The sequence below is a fragment of the Vulpes lagopus genome, chromosome 9 (assembly GCF_018345385.1).
Source record: "Vulpes lagopus strain Blue_001 chromosome 9, ASM1834538v1, whole genome shotgun sequence".
In the NCBI taxonomy this organism is placed as follows: domain Eukaryota; kingdom Metazoa; phylum Chordata; class Mammalia; order Carnivora; family Canidae; genus Vulpes; species Vulpes lagopus.
The window spans coordinates 3,601,700-3,617,816 of record NC_054832.1 but is presented as its reverse complement, the minus strand read 5'-3'; the positions used below and the strand labels follow the sequence as shown (position 1 = coordinate 3,617,816).

The following is a 16,117-nucleotide window of genomic DNA, read 5'->3' as shown; positions in this document are numbered from 1 at the left end:
TCTGGCAGAAGGGCAGGTCCCCCCGCAGTACAGGGGGCCTCACAGGCTGATGGGGAGCCAGGGAAGGCCAACGGGAAGGCCCTCTGCTCCTGGAACAACTCCCAGGTGTTTCTAGCATGTGAAAGGGGAGATCACACTTTAATTAACTGGGCAAAAGACTGATACTAATTTACGATGATACCTGGGGTTATATATATACACACACATATATCTCGCTGATTGCTAGCTTCTGACCTAGAATAGATAATGAAATCATTTCCAGAAAATAATAAAGCCTCCCACGTCAACAAAAATACATTCCGTTTGTTCCTCAACAAAATATGTCGGGCTGCTATCAGGAAGGCACAGCCCAGGATAGAAGCTGCTGGAAGCAAACACGCAGGTGCAATGCTTGAGGTGCTAAATCATGGTGAACGCTCACGGGTTGCAGACGAGTTACGGTGCTTACCAAAGACGCTCTCTTCCGTACCGACCCTGTGAAAAGCTGTCAAAGCTCATCCAGGGAGGAGTAAGAGCAAGAGGGTAGCACGTGAATCCCTTCCACCACTCAACCACACACAGACTGAAGACGCGCCCGTGTGGACAAGGCCAAGTGCCGCCGCAGAGGATGCCCCACGTTGCAGCAGCTGGGACTAGAGGGGTCTCGACACCCGTTGCCATGTGTGCGGATGCTGAGGGCGCTGACCCTTTCACAAGTGTGTGCTGCCGGGACATGCCTGGAGGGCCAAGCTCAGGCCCTGTGTCTTCCGTGGCTTGACCTGCCACGGCCAGCTGGCCGGCACGACCTCACCCGCGGGAAAAGACGCCCGCGCAGAAACGCCGCGTGTTCACCCATGGGTGCCGGGCGGTACTCACCCCACTGCAGAGGAGCCAGCTGCAGGTGCTCCAGGACGAGCTGGTTCAGGAGTCCTTCTACGCTCGCCTCGCCTCTGCGCTTCAGGGAGGGGTGAGTGCCAGTCAAGGAAAACGCGGCTCGTGCGGAGACCCAGGGACAGGAGGAAGAGTTCTGGAAGCTTCTATACAGTCCCGGACGGGAAACCTCCCACAGCAGATCTAGGTCTCCCTCCTCTCAAATGATGTCCAACCAACCACCAGGACATGATCTGAGTGTGGAAAACACGCACAGAAATAGATCAAGTGGCTCCCCTCCCTCAGCCCAAATCAGGTAAATCAAGCAAGTGTCGTACAAAGAAGGGAAATGCATGGGGTAATTTTAATCCCACAGCTGTTCTTGCGGGGTGGGTGGGGGGGATACAGGAAGTGGAAGGTTGTGTCTCCTTAATAAAGCCGGCGGACGGCTCATCGTTCAATGTAACCGAGTGCGTTTCTGGACGCGCGTCGGCTGCGTGCTGGTTTCATGTCTGTCGTGTTATACATCTTGATGTAATTACACATATTGTGACGAATGGGCTCATTTAGGCGAGTTCACAATGGAGGAAGTCACAGTCTCTCGGCACGTCTGAGCGGATGAGGAAATTAGGTTTAGAAATGCTGAAAACAGATGTGTCCTGGGCACTAATATTAAACAGCCAACGTGGCTCTCAGAAACAGATCTGCAAGCCTCTTTCCCTTTTCCTACGTCAACTAAAGCCACAGAATCTAAGTTGTAATCAAAAGGGAAGAATTTAGTCCCTGACATTCTTCCCTGATTAGGGAAATGAGGAGAAAACCCGGTTTTTTCTGCCTTCAGCAAGTTGATCGCATCCAACAAACACAGAGCATGTCCGACCCAGACGGGGATGGAGACTCGGGGAGGGCGCTGAAACCAGACGTGAGCCTGAACTTGAGAAGATGGAAGCTTCTCGATGGTGGGAACAGAGGGAGGACAGCTGCGGGGACGAGGCCCTGCAGGCAGAGCAGCCCAGGGCCGGCCGAGGCTGGGGGCGCGGGGGCACCGCGGAGCACCACTCGGTCCTTGAGCATCGGCGAACCAGAGAGCAGGGCTGGCTGCACAGCAACGGGCTCCCACCAGCGCGGTGACCTGTCAGGGCCCCCACCTCCCCGTCCTCTGACCAGCACGGTGAACTGTCAGGGCCCCCGCCTCCCCATCCTCCCACCAGTACGGTGACCTGTCAGGGCCCCCGCCTCCCCATCCTCCCACCAGTACGGTCATCTTTCCTGCCAACCCCACAGATGCCCCGTCCACCAGGTGCCTCACCACAGCTCCGTATCCTTCCCCTCCGCAGGCCACATGGAGGGGAGGGGCACCCACTTCTCGGCACAGGGGGTGGGGTGCGCAGGCCAGCAGCGGAGGGTCCTGCTGGTTTCCATCCCCTGATGGCAGCCGAGGCCCCGCAGGGGGACAGCAATGCTCAGCTCTGTCACCTTTGACAAGCCACGTCTGACACTCCTCACGAGGAACCTGCTCAGTAGGAACCCAGCATTGGGGATGTGCGAGACCTCAGGGGTGACCGTGTCAGGACTGGGGGCAGTTACTCCCTACAGGTACATCACGGACGGGCCTGGGGACCCCGCACTCGGCACTCCCACACCTGCGGCCGGGAGCCCAGGGGGCTGACACAGACAGCGAGGCTGACACGGGGGCTGGCCCGTGCCTCACATGGAGGCTAATTGTGGCTGAGCCAAGCTCCAGGACGGGGGACCCTCTCTGCCCACAGCCTCCTGCCGCCGCCCCCCTACAGCTTCCTCCTCTGAGCCTGCCTCAGGCTCTGGGCACCTGCTCAGCATGGGGAGTGGCCCAAAGCCAACAGGGCCTGTTCCCCCTGCAATGGGGAGAGCTTGTCTCCGTTAAGGACCCTGAACTCCTAGAAGCTTGTTGTCCCCAGATCTGGGCATTTAGGTCCGCGTGGGGAGTGTCTGTGACTGGCTCCAGGCTCCCCAGGAGGAAGAGGGGGTCAGCCCGCTGGTTGGACCGCCTGCTTGCACAGCAGCAGAAGAGAACGGGCTTCTCAACTCCAGCGCCCAGGTAACATGACCTGTGCAGACAGCCACGCTCCAAAGTAAATGGCAGCCCACTCTCAATTCGCAGAAATTTAATTTTCTCAAGAGGAATTGCTTAGTATTAAGAATTTATTGGCTGGGAAAGTCTCCGTGTTGATGAATACGACACCGTACGGTGTTTAATTTCCATGGATAATGACTGAATGGTTGTTTTTTCTTCCTTGCAATCCACAGATCTGAATATTCTAATTTTGACATATGACACGCTGTATTAAATTACTTCTTAAGGTAAGGAATGGGGCAGGAAGACAATCTCACCAGGGGAAGGTGCAGAGCTTTCTTGGAGAAAGAGGGGAGCACTCTGGTGGGCTTTTGGGCCAAACATTCAGACCCCATCCTAACCCTATGGGTTTGCATGGGTGTGAGCGTGCACAGACCCTAATAGCCAAGCTCACTTTCTGGGGGAAGCCTGGCCTGAGCACCTGACATTATCTAAGCGACCCAAATCCCATCACACACTAAGTACTCTGCCACTTTTGCAGAGAAAGCAATGGAGGCACAGAGAGGTTAGGCCACTTGCTCAGGGCCACACAGCCATGATTAGTGCCCAGACAGTCTGACTCCAGAGTCTGCGTTCTCACTCACCGCTAAAAGCCTCTACGTTAGACAGCAGACAACAACGTTAAGATCCAAAAGGCCAAGTTCTGTGTATGGGCCCGTACACGCACCAGTGGGAGTGGCACACATGTATACAATCACAAATGCACATGTGGTGTCCCACTCCCCCCAGGACTCACCCCACAGAAACCCTGGCTGGCTTTGGACCCTCTTGGCATTGCCAAACGAACACCGACAGAAATTGCCCCTCAGGCCAGAGCTCTCACGGGGAGAAACCAGGCACCCAAAGGAAAGCTCTGCCAGCTTCTAAAAAAGCAACCGAGACCGTCCTGACATTCCAGCTGCCTCTCCCCAAAACAGAGCTGAAGGAGACAGTGCTGTCTCTCCCCGGATGCTTTCCCTGCGAGAATCCACGGGGCAGAGATCTGCAGGAAAGCAACACCAAGAGTGGACACACAGGAGACGTAGCACAGGTGAGGGTCTGGATCTGCCTGCACTGGGTAACTGCGTGCCTCCCGGTGTTAGCTCACACCACGCTGCCAGAAATCGCGTCGCAACCCACGCACAGACACCCACATTCTATTTAATTACCGGCAAACAGAACAGTGTGTTCCAAAAATGCTCCATTCCAGGACTTCCTAAAGGCTGCACAGGCCACATCTGCTCCGAAGTCACTCTCCCATTCATGCAACGGAGCTGTGAACCACTGTGGAAGCCCTCCTCCACCGCAGGCGCACCGCGGTGGGTGGGTGGGGGCCTCCCTCCACTGTGACACGGGCTGTGGCACAGGCTCTCCACAAGCCCCGGCACCCAGGTATCCACCAGCAGGAGGGCTCTATGCTGGTGCCTCCTCCATACACCGAGTCATTACCAGCCCCCTGCTAGATGGCTGAGGACAAAGATAGGGTGGTGAGGCTCTGCAGTTGTGGAGAAATAGGCCCAGGTGTTGCCCTCAAAGAACCTGTGGTCCGGAGGAGTCGGTGACCTGCACCCCCTGTCTATGCTCCTCCAGCCCCATCGAGGTCCCTCTCCTATTGAACGTGGGAAGCCCACATTACCCATCCATGAGGACCACACACCTCTGATCTGTGTCCTCACCACCTTGTGCACACCTAGCGCCCTGTGGTGGGAGACAGGAGGGAGGACACCTCCACCACCCACGGGTTCCTAGGTGCCTTGACCCAGACCCCTCACGGGGAGATCCTTGGGACATAATCACAAGGCTGCTCTCCCCTTCCCAGGCTCCATATTTCTTCTTCCCTCCTCTTCCACCTGCTGACTCCTACTTTTGGACCAAGTGCAAAGCCCCTAAGTGGAGCACCCCCCACATACACACACACTCACATGGTATCTCGACAAGGCTCTTCATGGCTATACTGCAAGGATTACAGCGATCAATGATCAATGCCTCAATATCTATCTTCCTGGCTGCATCTTTCCAGTGCCAGTGTCTTGCACGATGCCTGGTAGCTTGATAAATGTTGAGTGAAAGCCTGTATGCACAGTTACATGACTTCAGGCATGTGGAAATGGGTGGTTTTCATCGGAGACGGACTTCACTGGTACGGGTTGCCCACAACACTCACTGCTAGAGCAAGGAAAGTAGGACCCTCCGATGGGATTGCACTGGCATCACCACAGGGTGACTGGTGGAGCCCTCGGCACAGAGCCAGCCACACGTGTGAGGACAGAGAGCCTCAGGAAGGTGGGCAATGTCCTTGCTGTGAGTGACAGATGGCCATGAGGCCTGGCCCATTACCCAGCAGCACAGGTACTGACACGGAGTATGGCTGGGTTTCTTGGCTAAAATGAGCCCACCTCCCCGCCCAGGAGGCTCAGGCTGGACACAAACACACTCCCAGGCAACACTGGCCCAGTTCTGTGGACTCCTCTGTGGCCACCACTCAGCACTGCAAGCCTGACCACAGCCACCACAGGGCTGGTTTGATTCCATCCTTGTTACTCGACCGGCCATAGGAGCACCGCCCACCATGACACCCTCGGGGGCAAACACAAGGAGGCATCTTTTCCAGGAGTACTTAGAAATTTTAGGCAATGGCCTCTCACTTGGGGTGGGTCTCTAAAAGGGGAAGGCATCTATCAGTCCCAGGCTGGGACTCCACTTTTCCAGTCCCTAAACCAACAAGATCCATGGTGGGGGCAGGGTAAGGGGTCATCTCCCTCCCAAGGGGAGTGACCCAGGAATGGGCCAATGCCAGCCCCCAATGAGAGCACAGACCATTGTGCAGGTTACTTGGTGATCATGAGGAGTGTGTCCTTCCTGGGAGCCATCAATTGCACTGAATCGGTCCCAAGCCCCCACTCTGCCACCCACTCAGGTCAGCATCTCCCTGCTACCACGGCCCCAGCGCCATCCATCTCACCCCCTGCAGAGTCTGATGAAGGACCAGAGCCCAGGGACTGGCTGGGCAGTGGAGAAAAGCAGTTACATTTCCCTTCTCTCTGTGGCTACCATGTGAAGAGCTACTTTCTCTTTCATAAGGAAGACATCAAGCCCTCCTCCTCAGCTCATGACCAGGTCCCTGCAAAGCACTCTGTGATTCACTATAATCAAAGAGATGGAGAGGAAGTGGGATTGCATGTGCAGTGCCAGCAAAAGGAGCCAGCTTTGCTTTTTTTTTTTGTTTTGTTTTGGTTTTGGTTTCATCTAGGATCTAATGGGCCATGAAATTCACTCTCAGAGTGATGACCAAGTCCCAATATAGGAAATGCTCCCAGAGGAATTCTAAACCTCAGACTTAAAGACCTACAACCGAGTCCTGGAGAGGGGGACACAGAAGGGTATGAATGTTGGGGACACTCCTGTTGAGACGGGCTCTGTGGTGAGCACTTTACATGTTCCCTTCAACCAGCAGGATGCTGCAGTTGGCACCATGCAGATGAGGAACCAGAAGCTGGGAGGACAGTGCAGGGACTCCTCTGGAGCTCCTTCCAACTCCGGCACGCTAGTGCTTCCCCACGGCATGGCAGCTCCAGAAAGGAAAGATGATGTGCTCAAGAATATCGCTACCAGATTGGCAAAAGTCTGAAAGTTTGAAACCCCCTGATGGCAAAGCTATGGGAATAAAGGCATTAGATTCACACTCTGCTACTGGAGAAAGTTCACTATGAATATGCAGTTTTCTAAGGCGTACAGTTTGGTGGAAAAAAAAAAAAAACCAAGATGCAAAACAGCATATACTTTTGTGTAAAAACAAACAAAAGTCTATCTGTTCACTTAGTTTCAGAGAGAAATTCTGAAATACGTAGAAGGAATGAAGAAGAAAAATGGCCATTTGGGGAGGATGGGCAAGAGGGGAACACTAGTTTTTTTAAATTTTGAACCATGTGCATATTTTACATATTTCAAATAAAAACTTTAGAAAAAAGTAAACAATACAGCTCTGCTGCTAACATTATGAAACCACGCTGGGAGCAGCTGTAGACCTGAAACGGTACAGGCGCACAGAGCTCCTAGGTTGAGGCTGAAAAAAGTCAGTGCGCCTCATCCCACTCAGAAGGCAGAGGAGCTCGACATGCAGGTGGCTGGTGGATTTGGGTTTAACATGCACATCTTCATGTTTTTTCTTTTCCTGATTCTCTCCAGGGGTGTAAAATTAAGACCTCAGAACATGGCATATTACTCCCTCTCACAAAAAAAAAAAAAAGAAAAAAAAATCACACCAGACATTTGAGGCAGATCGCACCACGGTGCTTGCAAAATAGAAATAGTGCCTAATGAACGTGGCCAGGATGAGGAGCTTTGAAATGATTAGTTAGAGGAGCAAGTTAGCGTGTGAGTAATTACAAAGTTGCCAAATGGCACTGGGGCTTTGGAAACCATTCCAATAGCGTATTTCTGTATTAATTTGCTTTCGGACGTGAGCCATAAAATTATACAGCTGAGCTAATAAAGCTAATTACCTGCATGCACACCCCTTCCCTTTCAGCCCCATACGCCACCAAAAAACAGTCTGGTGTCTGGCCCTAAACACACAAATGCAAAGCCGGCTGACCAGTCGGTTGGGCAGCTGCCCTCATCTCTCGTTATTACAGGCAAGACTGCAACATCCCATAATGAAGGCGGAGGTGGCAGCGGCTACCATTTCTTAAATACACAGACCTTGGCATTTGGGGCAAGAGATTGATAAATGATAATGGAGGCTATAATCCCCATCATTGCTTCTATTAGAACATTTCCAAAGGGCTTCCCAGAGAGGCTCTTTAGTAAGTGTATAATATATATCTTTTCAATTTAATATTATGTTTAAATTAAGACTTTAGAACCTGATGGGTATAAGGTAGGGACTGTGATTTCTATTCAATTTTATTTTTTTGAACTTGGGCGCATGGTGAGAATAAGCAAGCTGACACATCCATGACCCTGAAGCCCAAGTTCTGGACCAACTTTCTGACAGTTTGCTGTAAACGTATCAATTCTTCATAGGACACCTGGGCATGAACCCATGACCTCCACCTGACAGGCAAGGATTTTTCTGTGCACAGGGCCTAAGTCAAGCTATGGCCTCGAAGCTGCAGGTAGGTGGTGGTGGGGTCAGCCTGGCACCCAGCTTGGAGCTGGACAAGACACCTCCCTGCAGCCCCAGGGGGGGACCTGCTGGGCACCCAGCTTGAAGCTGCACCAGTCCCCTCCCTGCAGCCCCAGGGGGGACCCGCTGGGCACCCAGCTTGAAGCTGCACCAGCTACCTCCCTGAAGCCCCAGGGGGGACCCGCTGGGCACCCAGCTTGGAGCTGCACCAGCCCCCTCCCTGCAGCCCCAGGGGAAAACCTGGTGGGAACTCTCCGTGGTGCTGAAAAAAGCTCTCTCCCTTTACAACCCTTTCTAGTCACCAGGGACACAGCAATCGCATCTCCAAGCAGTCAGTAGGTCACTGTCCCGAGATTCTGCTCCTGTCCCTCACGAGGAGAGGGACGGTAACTCTGCAATAGGGCTGTGGAAAACTCCTATTGGTGTGCACCCAGGTTTTGCAGGTCTCCTGGGCCACAACACATGCAATGATGAACCCATGTGCCTAAACCAAAAGAGAATACAAGCTCCCAGCTCAGGTTAGCACAACTCTCATTCTACCTCTGGGGCCTCCCCTAGGCAGCATCTAACTCCCTAGAAAGGAATGACAAATTCTCTTTATGGGGCCTCCATGCTTGCCACTCCTACCTCAGAGACACAGCTGAGTTACCTGGAGTCACTGTTGTTCACTCACTCCTCCTACTGGTCACAAATCCTTGGAGGTGGTGAGCCATGAGGCCTGGGGTCCAAGACTGAACCTTGCTCAGTGTGAACTTCTTCTGTTCTCCCCTCTCCAAAGCAGCAAGGACAAAGAGCACCCATGCCTTCCCAACTATTTAGCTGAATTCAGTGCACTGCTTATGGGTGTTAGCCCCAGGAGAATAAGTGAAGTCCCTGGTCACAACCACTGTGCCTGGCTCAGGGCAGGTGCTGCTCTTTCCTGAGCATGTATTATTTGTTAGTTACCTACAGATCATCTCATAAGGACCCACAGCCCTTAAAACAATGTCAGGTCAATGAGACCTCTAAGCAGTGCACTTGGGAGTCGAAGAACCGAATGTGAACCTCACATTCCCCCTTCTTACCTGTGTGCCTGTGGAAAAGGGGTGCCCCCCCTTCCTGCTCCCCTGGCTGTGATGGCTGCACCTTGCACTGTGTCTATCCTGCATTGGCCACAGGCATCTTTCCCTGTGTGCATCCCCTTCCCAGTGTGTGATCTTGACTCATACCGAGTATCTGTGAACACCTACTATGTGTATTGTACTAGCTACTAGGGATGAAAGGCCAATAAAGAGGAGAGCCTTCCTACTTTTAAGGAGCCCCGTCTTTTATGCAAGAGCTGTATCTTATTATTCATCATTACTAATTAAACTTACTATTTGTGCACAGCCTTTTTATTTACAACATTCTCATGTACACTCAGTTAATATTCTATGCATCTTGGGAACCATGAATGTTTGCTTCCAAATCTTTGAAAAACAGCTAGGTGCATGGAAAAATGCAGAAAGCTAATAAAATACCCTCCTGCTCATCTTCCACTAGACCATCAGCAGTGAAATATTTGGTAACATATTGCAATTTGAAGACACGGAGCTGTTTGTGAGACGTCTTTATTCACGTGACTGAAGTTTACCACGAACTCGTCTTATATTTTAAGAAAAAGAAAACAATTGCTCAAACAACTCTTCCCTGGGCGAACCTGTAGCCCAGGGGGTAACCAGCCTCTCCTCTGAGCCCACAGGCCTGGGTTGTCAGCCTCACCGCTCACAGGAGAAAGCAGCACCATAATTTGAACCCTTGGTCATTATCCACAGCAACTGAGAGAGCTGGAAAGCCATCACACGAGAGCAGCGGACAGTGGCTTCTCGGCTGGCCGCTAGGTGAGTGTCCCCAAGGGGGCAGGACTGCACATCGGGTGTCCCCCCAGGAAGATGGGCTGTTTGCACCCCACGTACCAGATCTGGAGGAAATACAGGTGCAGGGACTTAACTCAGCCCCACTTCAGCTCCAATAAATTAGCAGATTGTCATAAATAGAAATTATACTAATGGAAAGACTGCTTTAAGTGATTAATGAGCCTCTTTCCCGTGACTGTGTTTTCCGATCTGTGCCGTGAACTTTGAGAATGCTGATGTGGGCTGCTCTCATCTCGGGAGGGGTGCCTGCATCTCGGCTCAGCTCCCTGGGGTCAGAGACCCAACTGGACAGAAAATGGCACACAGCACAGTGAGCTGCCAAGGGACAGTCTGCAATAGCTCACCTCTGCACGTCCTGTTGGGCTGAGGGAGGAGCAGGAGAAACGGGAACATCCTGCGGGGGGAGGGGGCAGCCCCAACCAGCAGAGTGCCCGAGGAATGCTGCAACCTCATTCAGCTTTCTCTGGGAAATGGGGGTAACACAGAGGCCTTGGCAGAGACCAGATGCTCCTCTGCTGTCCCCAGCACAGAGCCACGTGCACCAACTCCTAAGCCAGACGGCTGGGTGCCAATCCCAGCTCTGCCACTCACTGGCTGGTGACCTGAGACAGGTCAGAGAATCTCACTGGGTCTCAGTTTCCTCATTTGCAGAATGTGCATAAAACTACTTCCTAGGGTTTTTTTGTGAAAATTAAGTGAGCCAATCCACATAAATCACTCAGAACAGTACCTGGCACTTAGTAGTTGCCAGATGGGCGTTAGCGGTAATCTCCTGAGTCTCTTATGTGGATATGCACACGCACAGTCATTGTCACATCAAAAGCACACAGGAGGTATACCCGCTGAACGCGCGCCCAATCACACAGACTGCGCATACCCATTTGTGTGCTCATATGCACACCACGCCACATGCACACACCGCACAATCCCCCACATCACACACACCCCACAGTGCATACACACGCAGACACTACACACTCTCACGCACAGATCTGAAACAGTGCTCTGCATGCTAGGGAAGCCCTTCCCCACTCTCAGGAGCCAAGCCTGCAATCTATGCTGGATGCCAAACCCTGATTCCTTTCAAAGTAGTTTTAAGATGTGCATGGCTACTACGGCTGGACCTGGGGGAGACAGCAACCAAATCTCTGCCCTTTTTACCTTACTCCCTCTGCACACCACAGGCCAAAGAGCCAGGGCAACTGCACGGCATCGGTGGTCAGGTACCGCACTTCTCTTTGGCTGGCAATGTTGCTCCACTGTGAGATGAAAGGCCTCCGAGCCAAGTGATTACCAACAGCTCTAGAAGCTAAACTCCCTAAAGGCAGACACAAAATGCAACTCTGCATTTCACTTAAGATGATCAAGAAATCAGCTGTACTGATGACAGGAGCTGTTTGTATTAAATTCATTTAGATTAAACCGTTTCTCCTAACAGGACTACTAGAAAAACATAGTGTACTGTGTTTTAAAGGATCTTGTTTTAAGAGTTTGTTTTTCCAGGGGACAGGAAGACATGGCTCCATTAAGCAGCATCCCTGAGAATAAACCACAAGCCAGTTAGGAAGGGTCAAGGGCAATCCACTACACACACACAGCTTAATCTCTGCCCCTGCCTTGAAAGAGAGGAGGGGTCGGCTGAAGGCACATTCTCCTCCCGGGGAAGAAAGCAACCTAGAAAACTGAGAAGCGAGGTATAGCAGTGTCCTGGGCCAGCTGTCCCAGTCAGGACAGACCAAACTCCGGACATTGTGCCTATAGTGTTGTAGGCTTGTGATTGTGAAACTCCAGCAAAAACCAGTGACAAATGTCATAGCCGTGGAGCTTCTTGGGTTCAGAGAGGATGACTGGTGTTTGCAAGGCCAAACACAGACACTGCTCAGCAATACACAGCCTGCTCCCGGACGCACAGCCCTGCACTCAGAACAGCTACCCTGCTCCATGTCCTTCCACTGTCCAATCACTTGCATTTAAATGACCTCTGCATGCTGCAAAGATATTCCGTCGCCTGCTCTGGGATGTCAGTCCTTAGGTATCTAAAACCCGGGCTGCAGTTGGGCTCCTGGAGCCTCTACCCAGCCCACAAAGCAGCCAGATGGTTACAAATGGTCTCCAGACAGAACAGAGGAGACACGTGCTTATCAGACCACCTGGCGGAGACGCTGCCCAGATGGTCTGGGTCGTTCGCCTTTATGGGGATCAGCTGAACTGTGCACCCAGCTCTTGCCATGAAACCTATGCGGGGTTGGATTCTGATATGTCAGCAAGTATCTCACCAACCCCTGAAATGCTCTTTGGAGGGAGATTTGCAACAAAAACAATGAAAATGAGAACGTGAGATGACACTGAGCTTGTTCCACGCTTATCCTTCATCTGTTTCCACCACAGATCGTCTGTGCATGGCTGCCCTCTGGAAAAGGAGCCAGGCTTCCAATAAGACTAATCTTGTTCATTAAGGCTCCTTTCACATATTCACCAGAGCACTCAGCATAGGGCACGTAAGCTGTTAACGTTTCATTCTGCTCCATCGAGGAGATGGAAGCTAGGCATTCACCAAATGGCTTTAATACCTACACGCTGGGGATTCCACACGGCACTGGTGCCAGGAAAAGAACACGCTCTATCAGGGCAGGGTCCACACCTGATTTTGCTCACCTCGGAGGTCCCCGGTGCCTAGCACAGCCCAGCACACAGATCATCCATAAGTAGCTGCGAAAGGAGTAGGACACAGCATGGCTTCAAGAACAGTGCAGCCTGGAAGTGGACAGTGAACTTGGGAAAGAAATGAGCTTTCCTGGAGTTGGTAAGGGCTGTAACGACCAGAGCGAGGCACGGAGTGCTGCAGGAGTCCAAGGGAAGGGGCAGCTCCGGCCGGGCCAGAAGGGAGAGGCAGAGGTCAGCCACAGAACGGGCTCCTTGTGCGACAGGACGTGTGAGCTCAGCCGTCAAGGATGAGGGAGACTTGATCAGACACTGGTGGGGTCTCCTCTCCCACATGACAAATGGAAAGTGGAAGCAGACATGGTCCATCTCCAACCACCTCAGAACCAGCTACTTTGAGGGGTTCTTAGAACTACAATCCTGGACCGTTGGTGGCAGGTCCAATCGGAGGTGGAAGAGAAGACACGGGGGAGGCTGGCCCACTGCCTCTGTGCGGGACAAGCCTCCCCTGAGGCCGGGTCACAGGGGCAGCACGGGTTCTCACAGCAGCAACGGGGGCTCACGTTGCAGACACCTACTAGGGTCAGGAGCTAGGATTACACCTGGGCCATGGGACTCACTCCAAGTAGTATGAAAAGAACACAAGTTTTAGGGTCCTGGATGTTACCTCAGGTGAGTTATTTAACTTCCAAGATGTACGTAATTTTTCAAAACTGAGTGTATCTATTTAGCAAGTTTGGGATAAGAAAAACACGAATATTCTGGTTGATACCTGGCAGGTGATCAAAAGGGCAGAGACGATTATTGGAACTAACCCTAGCAGCAAACTGGAACAGGTGTTCTCCCCTTGGCTGAACAGATGAGGACACGGGCCCCTCAGGCCACAGCCTTCCCACAGGGACGTTGGAAGTGGCAGAGAGCTGGGCCTTCTGACCCCAGGCTCAGGCCCCGCAGTACGGCATCCTTGGTCCCATCCTAAAGCCAAACATAGGCACTTCCTGGAGTACGTGTGGAAGGCTATTACCTGCTACCAACAAAGTCGGCTGTATTAAGGTTTCCCAAGTTCAGTAAAGACCATCTGATCGCGGTAGCTGGCAGCTAGGAAGGTGGAAAGGACACTGGGCCAGGCAGCGGAAAGCAAGGGTGTGTTCATCCCAGCAGCATCAATGTCGGTCACACGTCACATGTGCCCGGCTCTCAGGCCGTATGCCACCTGTGCAGGGGACTCTCCCAACCCTAGAAACTGCACAGTTGTTACACATGAGCTGGTTCCTCATGACAAAGAGGGAAAGTCCCTATAAATACGACCAGGCTCAAGCTGCCATGAAGGAAGAGGTAATGTAGGAGAAAGAGCTTCATACAGATTTTTGAGTATGGCGGGGAGGGAAGGAAGGAGGGAGGCCCAACTACCAGCACAGCCCAAGAGGCCCCTCGATCCGGCCACCTCTCCGGTCTGCATGCTAGGTCCCCAGTCACAGGGGTCTATGCAGGTCCCTGCTGCGTTCAGGCTCTGGAATGTGCCAGCAGGAAGGCTCCTGCCTCAGCCCTCCCAGGCTGCACTGCAGGTGCCCACCTCTGTGTCTGCTCCTCCCCCCAGACTGCAGGCATCTCCAGGGCCCAGCACGAGCACAACAGAATGGCCAGCTCGTTAACCAGGCAAACAGTGGGGCTGGAGGTCCTGGCATCTCCTGACTGCTTATCTGGCCCCTGCAGACATGATGTGGGCAGGGGTGCCTGTGTCTATTGCAAGATCCACAATTTCCACCAAAATATGTCTGTCCAGCCTTACTTGCCACATATGGACCATTTTTACTACTGTAGATGAGTGTCAAATTAGGCTCAAATTTTTGTATAAAGTCTAAATATTGAGAAAATATTACCAAAATGCATGATAAAATTATTAGCCAATTCAGTCTTTGGTCTTTCCATCTGCTTGAATCCAGGTTTATAATAGTGAAAGTCTGCTATTCATCCCATGCCAGATGTCACTGCCAGATGAGAGAGAGAGAGAGAGAGAGAGAGAGAGAGAGAGAGGTGTCCTGAATGTTCTTTCTCTTTAATCGAATCCGCCTATAGAGACAGTCTCTCAAAAACCTCCAATCAGTACATCTAGGAGACAGATGTGCCTGGCACATGGTAGACTTTAGTAAATATTTGTTGCATGAATTATGAAGTCAATACAAAACACGGGGATGCCAACCTCTTAAAGGAGGCAAAGCTAGGAGAAACCCAAAGATACTTTTGGCACGTTTTCAGCCACTGTTTTCTGAGAGCGTAAACACCGTGGTGGTCAGCATCAGCCCGTTAGCAGGCAGCACACGGCGGCCTAGGGCTGCCGGCCCGGAGCACGGCTAACGGGCTTTGGCTGGGTGCCCGCGCCCCTGCTTCACCTGGGTGGCCCCGAGAGGCAGTTGTTCTCTCATCTCTGAGACGGGGAGGCAGAGGCATCCAGGGAGTCGGTAAGACTGTGGTGAACGAGCTGGGCCAGGCCAGGGGCGGCACCCGGGAAGTGGCAGGTGTGACTTCAGGAGGTGCTGCCGTGGGTCGGGCACTGGGGCGGCAGGGGCGCAAACCCCCCACTTTGAGGCTTCCTGTTTTTATGAGACCCCCACAGGGGGACAGATGCCTTCCTGCTGGGCCCCGTCCTCCACGGGGCTGAGGCAGACTCATTCACAACCAGGCCTCCTGGCTCTGTACAAGGAAGCAACGGCCCTGAGGCTCAGGAGCTGGGCATCTCCTACCTCACATGGAGACTTGCACATCCCGAGTTTGCAGAACCTCTCCATCCCAAGTCCCTTCACCCCTAGCTTCAGCATCGTGACCACAGACACCAGGACAGGAGAGCCATGTGCCTTCTGCTGCCCCCCTACAGGACACAGGTCCTTTCCTCCATCTTCCCTGAGGACAGGGCTGGGAACGGGGCTGTGCCCGCAGCTCCACCCAGGCCGCCGGCCTCACCACTCCCTGGCTGGGCTCACAGGGACTCAGCTCACCTCTTCCCAGTGGAGCCAGAGCACCAGTCAGGGGCGGGAGGAGTGAAGGAGCTGGTGGGCCTGGTGCGCAGCGTGAACGCCGCTTCCTTCTGGGCTCCATCAGTCTGCTCGTTCCACCAGCAGGCACAACCTTGTGCGGAGCTCTGGGGTGGGGAGGACGGGGAGAGGGAGGACCCCAGCCATCCCTCCCCTTCATGTCCCTCTGCCTTAACTTCACGACACACTACTGCGGCGTGGAGTCCCCCACACTTGGTCCTTAGCGTCTGGTTCCCAAAGCCTCCTAGTCATGTGAGAAATGCTTATTTTGTCCCAGCTTGGGGATGGGGGGTCCACCAGCCCCAGATTCTCTTGAGTGTGCACTAAGGAACATGCCTCCAACCCCTGGATACTGCCACCTGCAGACTGAGGATCTTTCCAGAATCCAGGGACAAGGTCTAGAATGACCTGAGACCACACAGCACACGTCAACCACCCTACAGAATCCACCATCAAGGCGCCG

The 16,117-nt window shown here is 52.9% G+C and overlaps 1 protein-coding gene across 5 annotated transcripts in view; it reads right to left on the bottom strand.

The window, feature by feature from the left end:
* The window catches only part of TRAPPC9 (trafficking protein particle complex subunit 9), a 541,977-nt gene that overhangs the window by 105,530 nt on the left and 420,330 nt on the right, over positions 1 to 16,117 (bottom strand). For all 5 annotated transcript variants that reach the window (XM_041769344.1, XM_041769347.1, XM_041769345.1 and 2 more), the window contains one exon: positions 856 to 946. In XM_041769344.1, the coding sequence (XP_041625278.1) occupies positions 856 to 946 (91 nt within the window). The remainder of the gene's footprint in view (positions 1 to 855; positions 947 to 16,117) is intronic.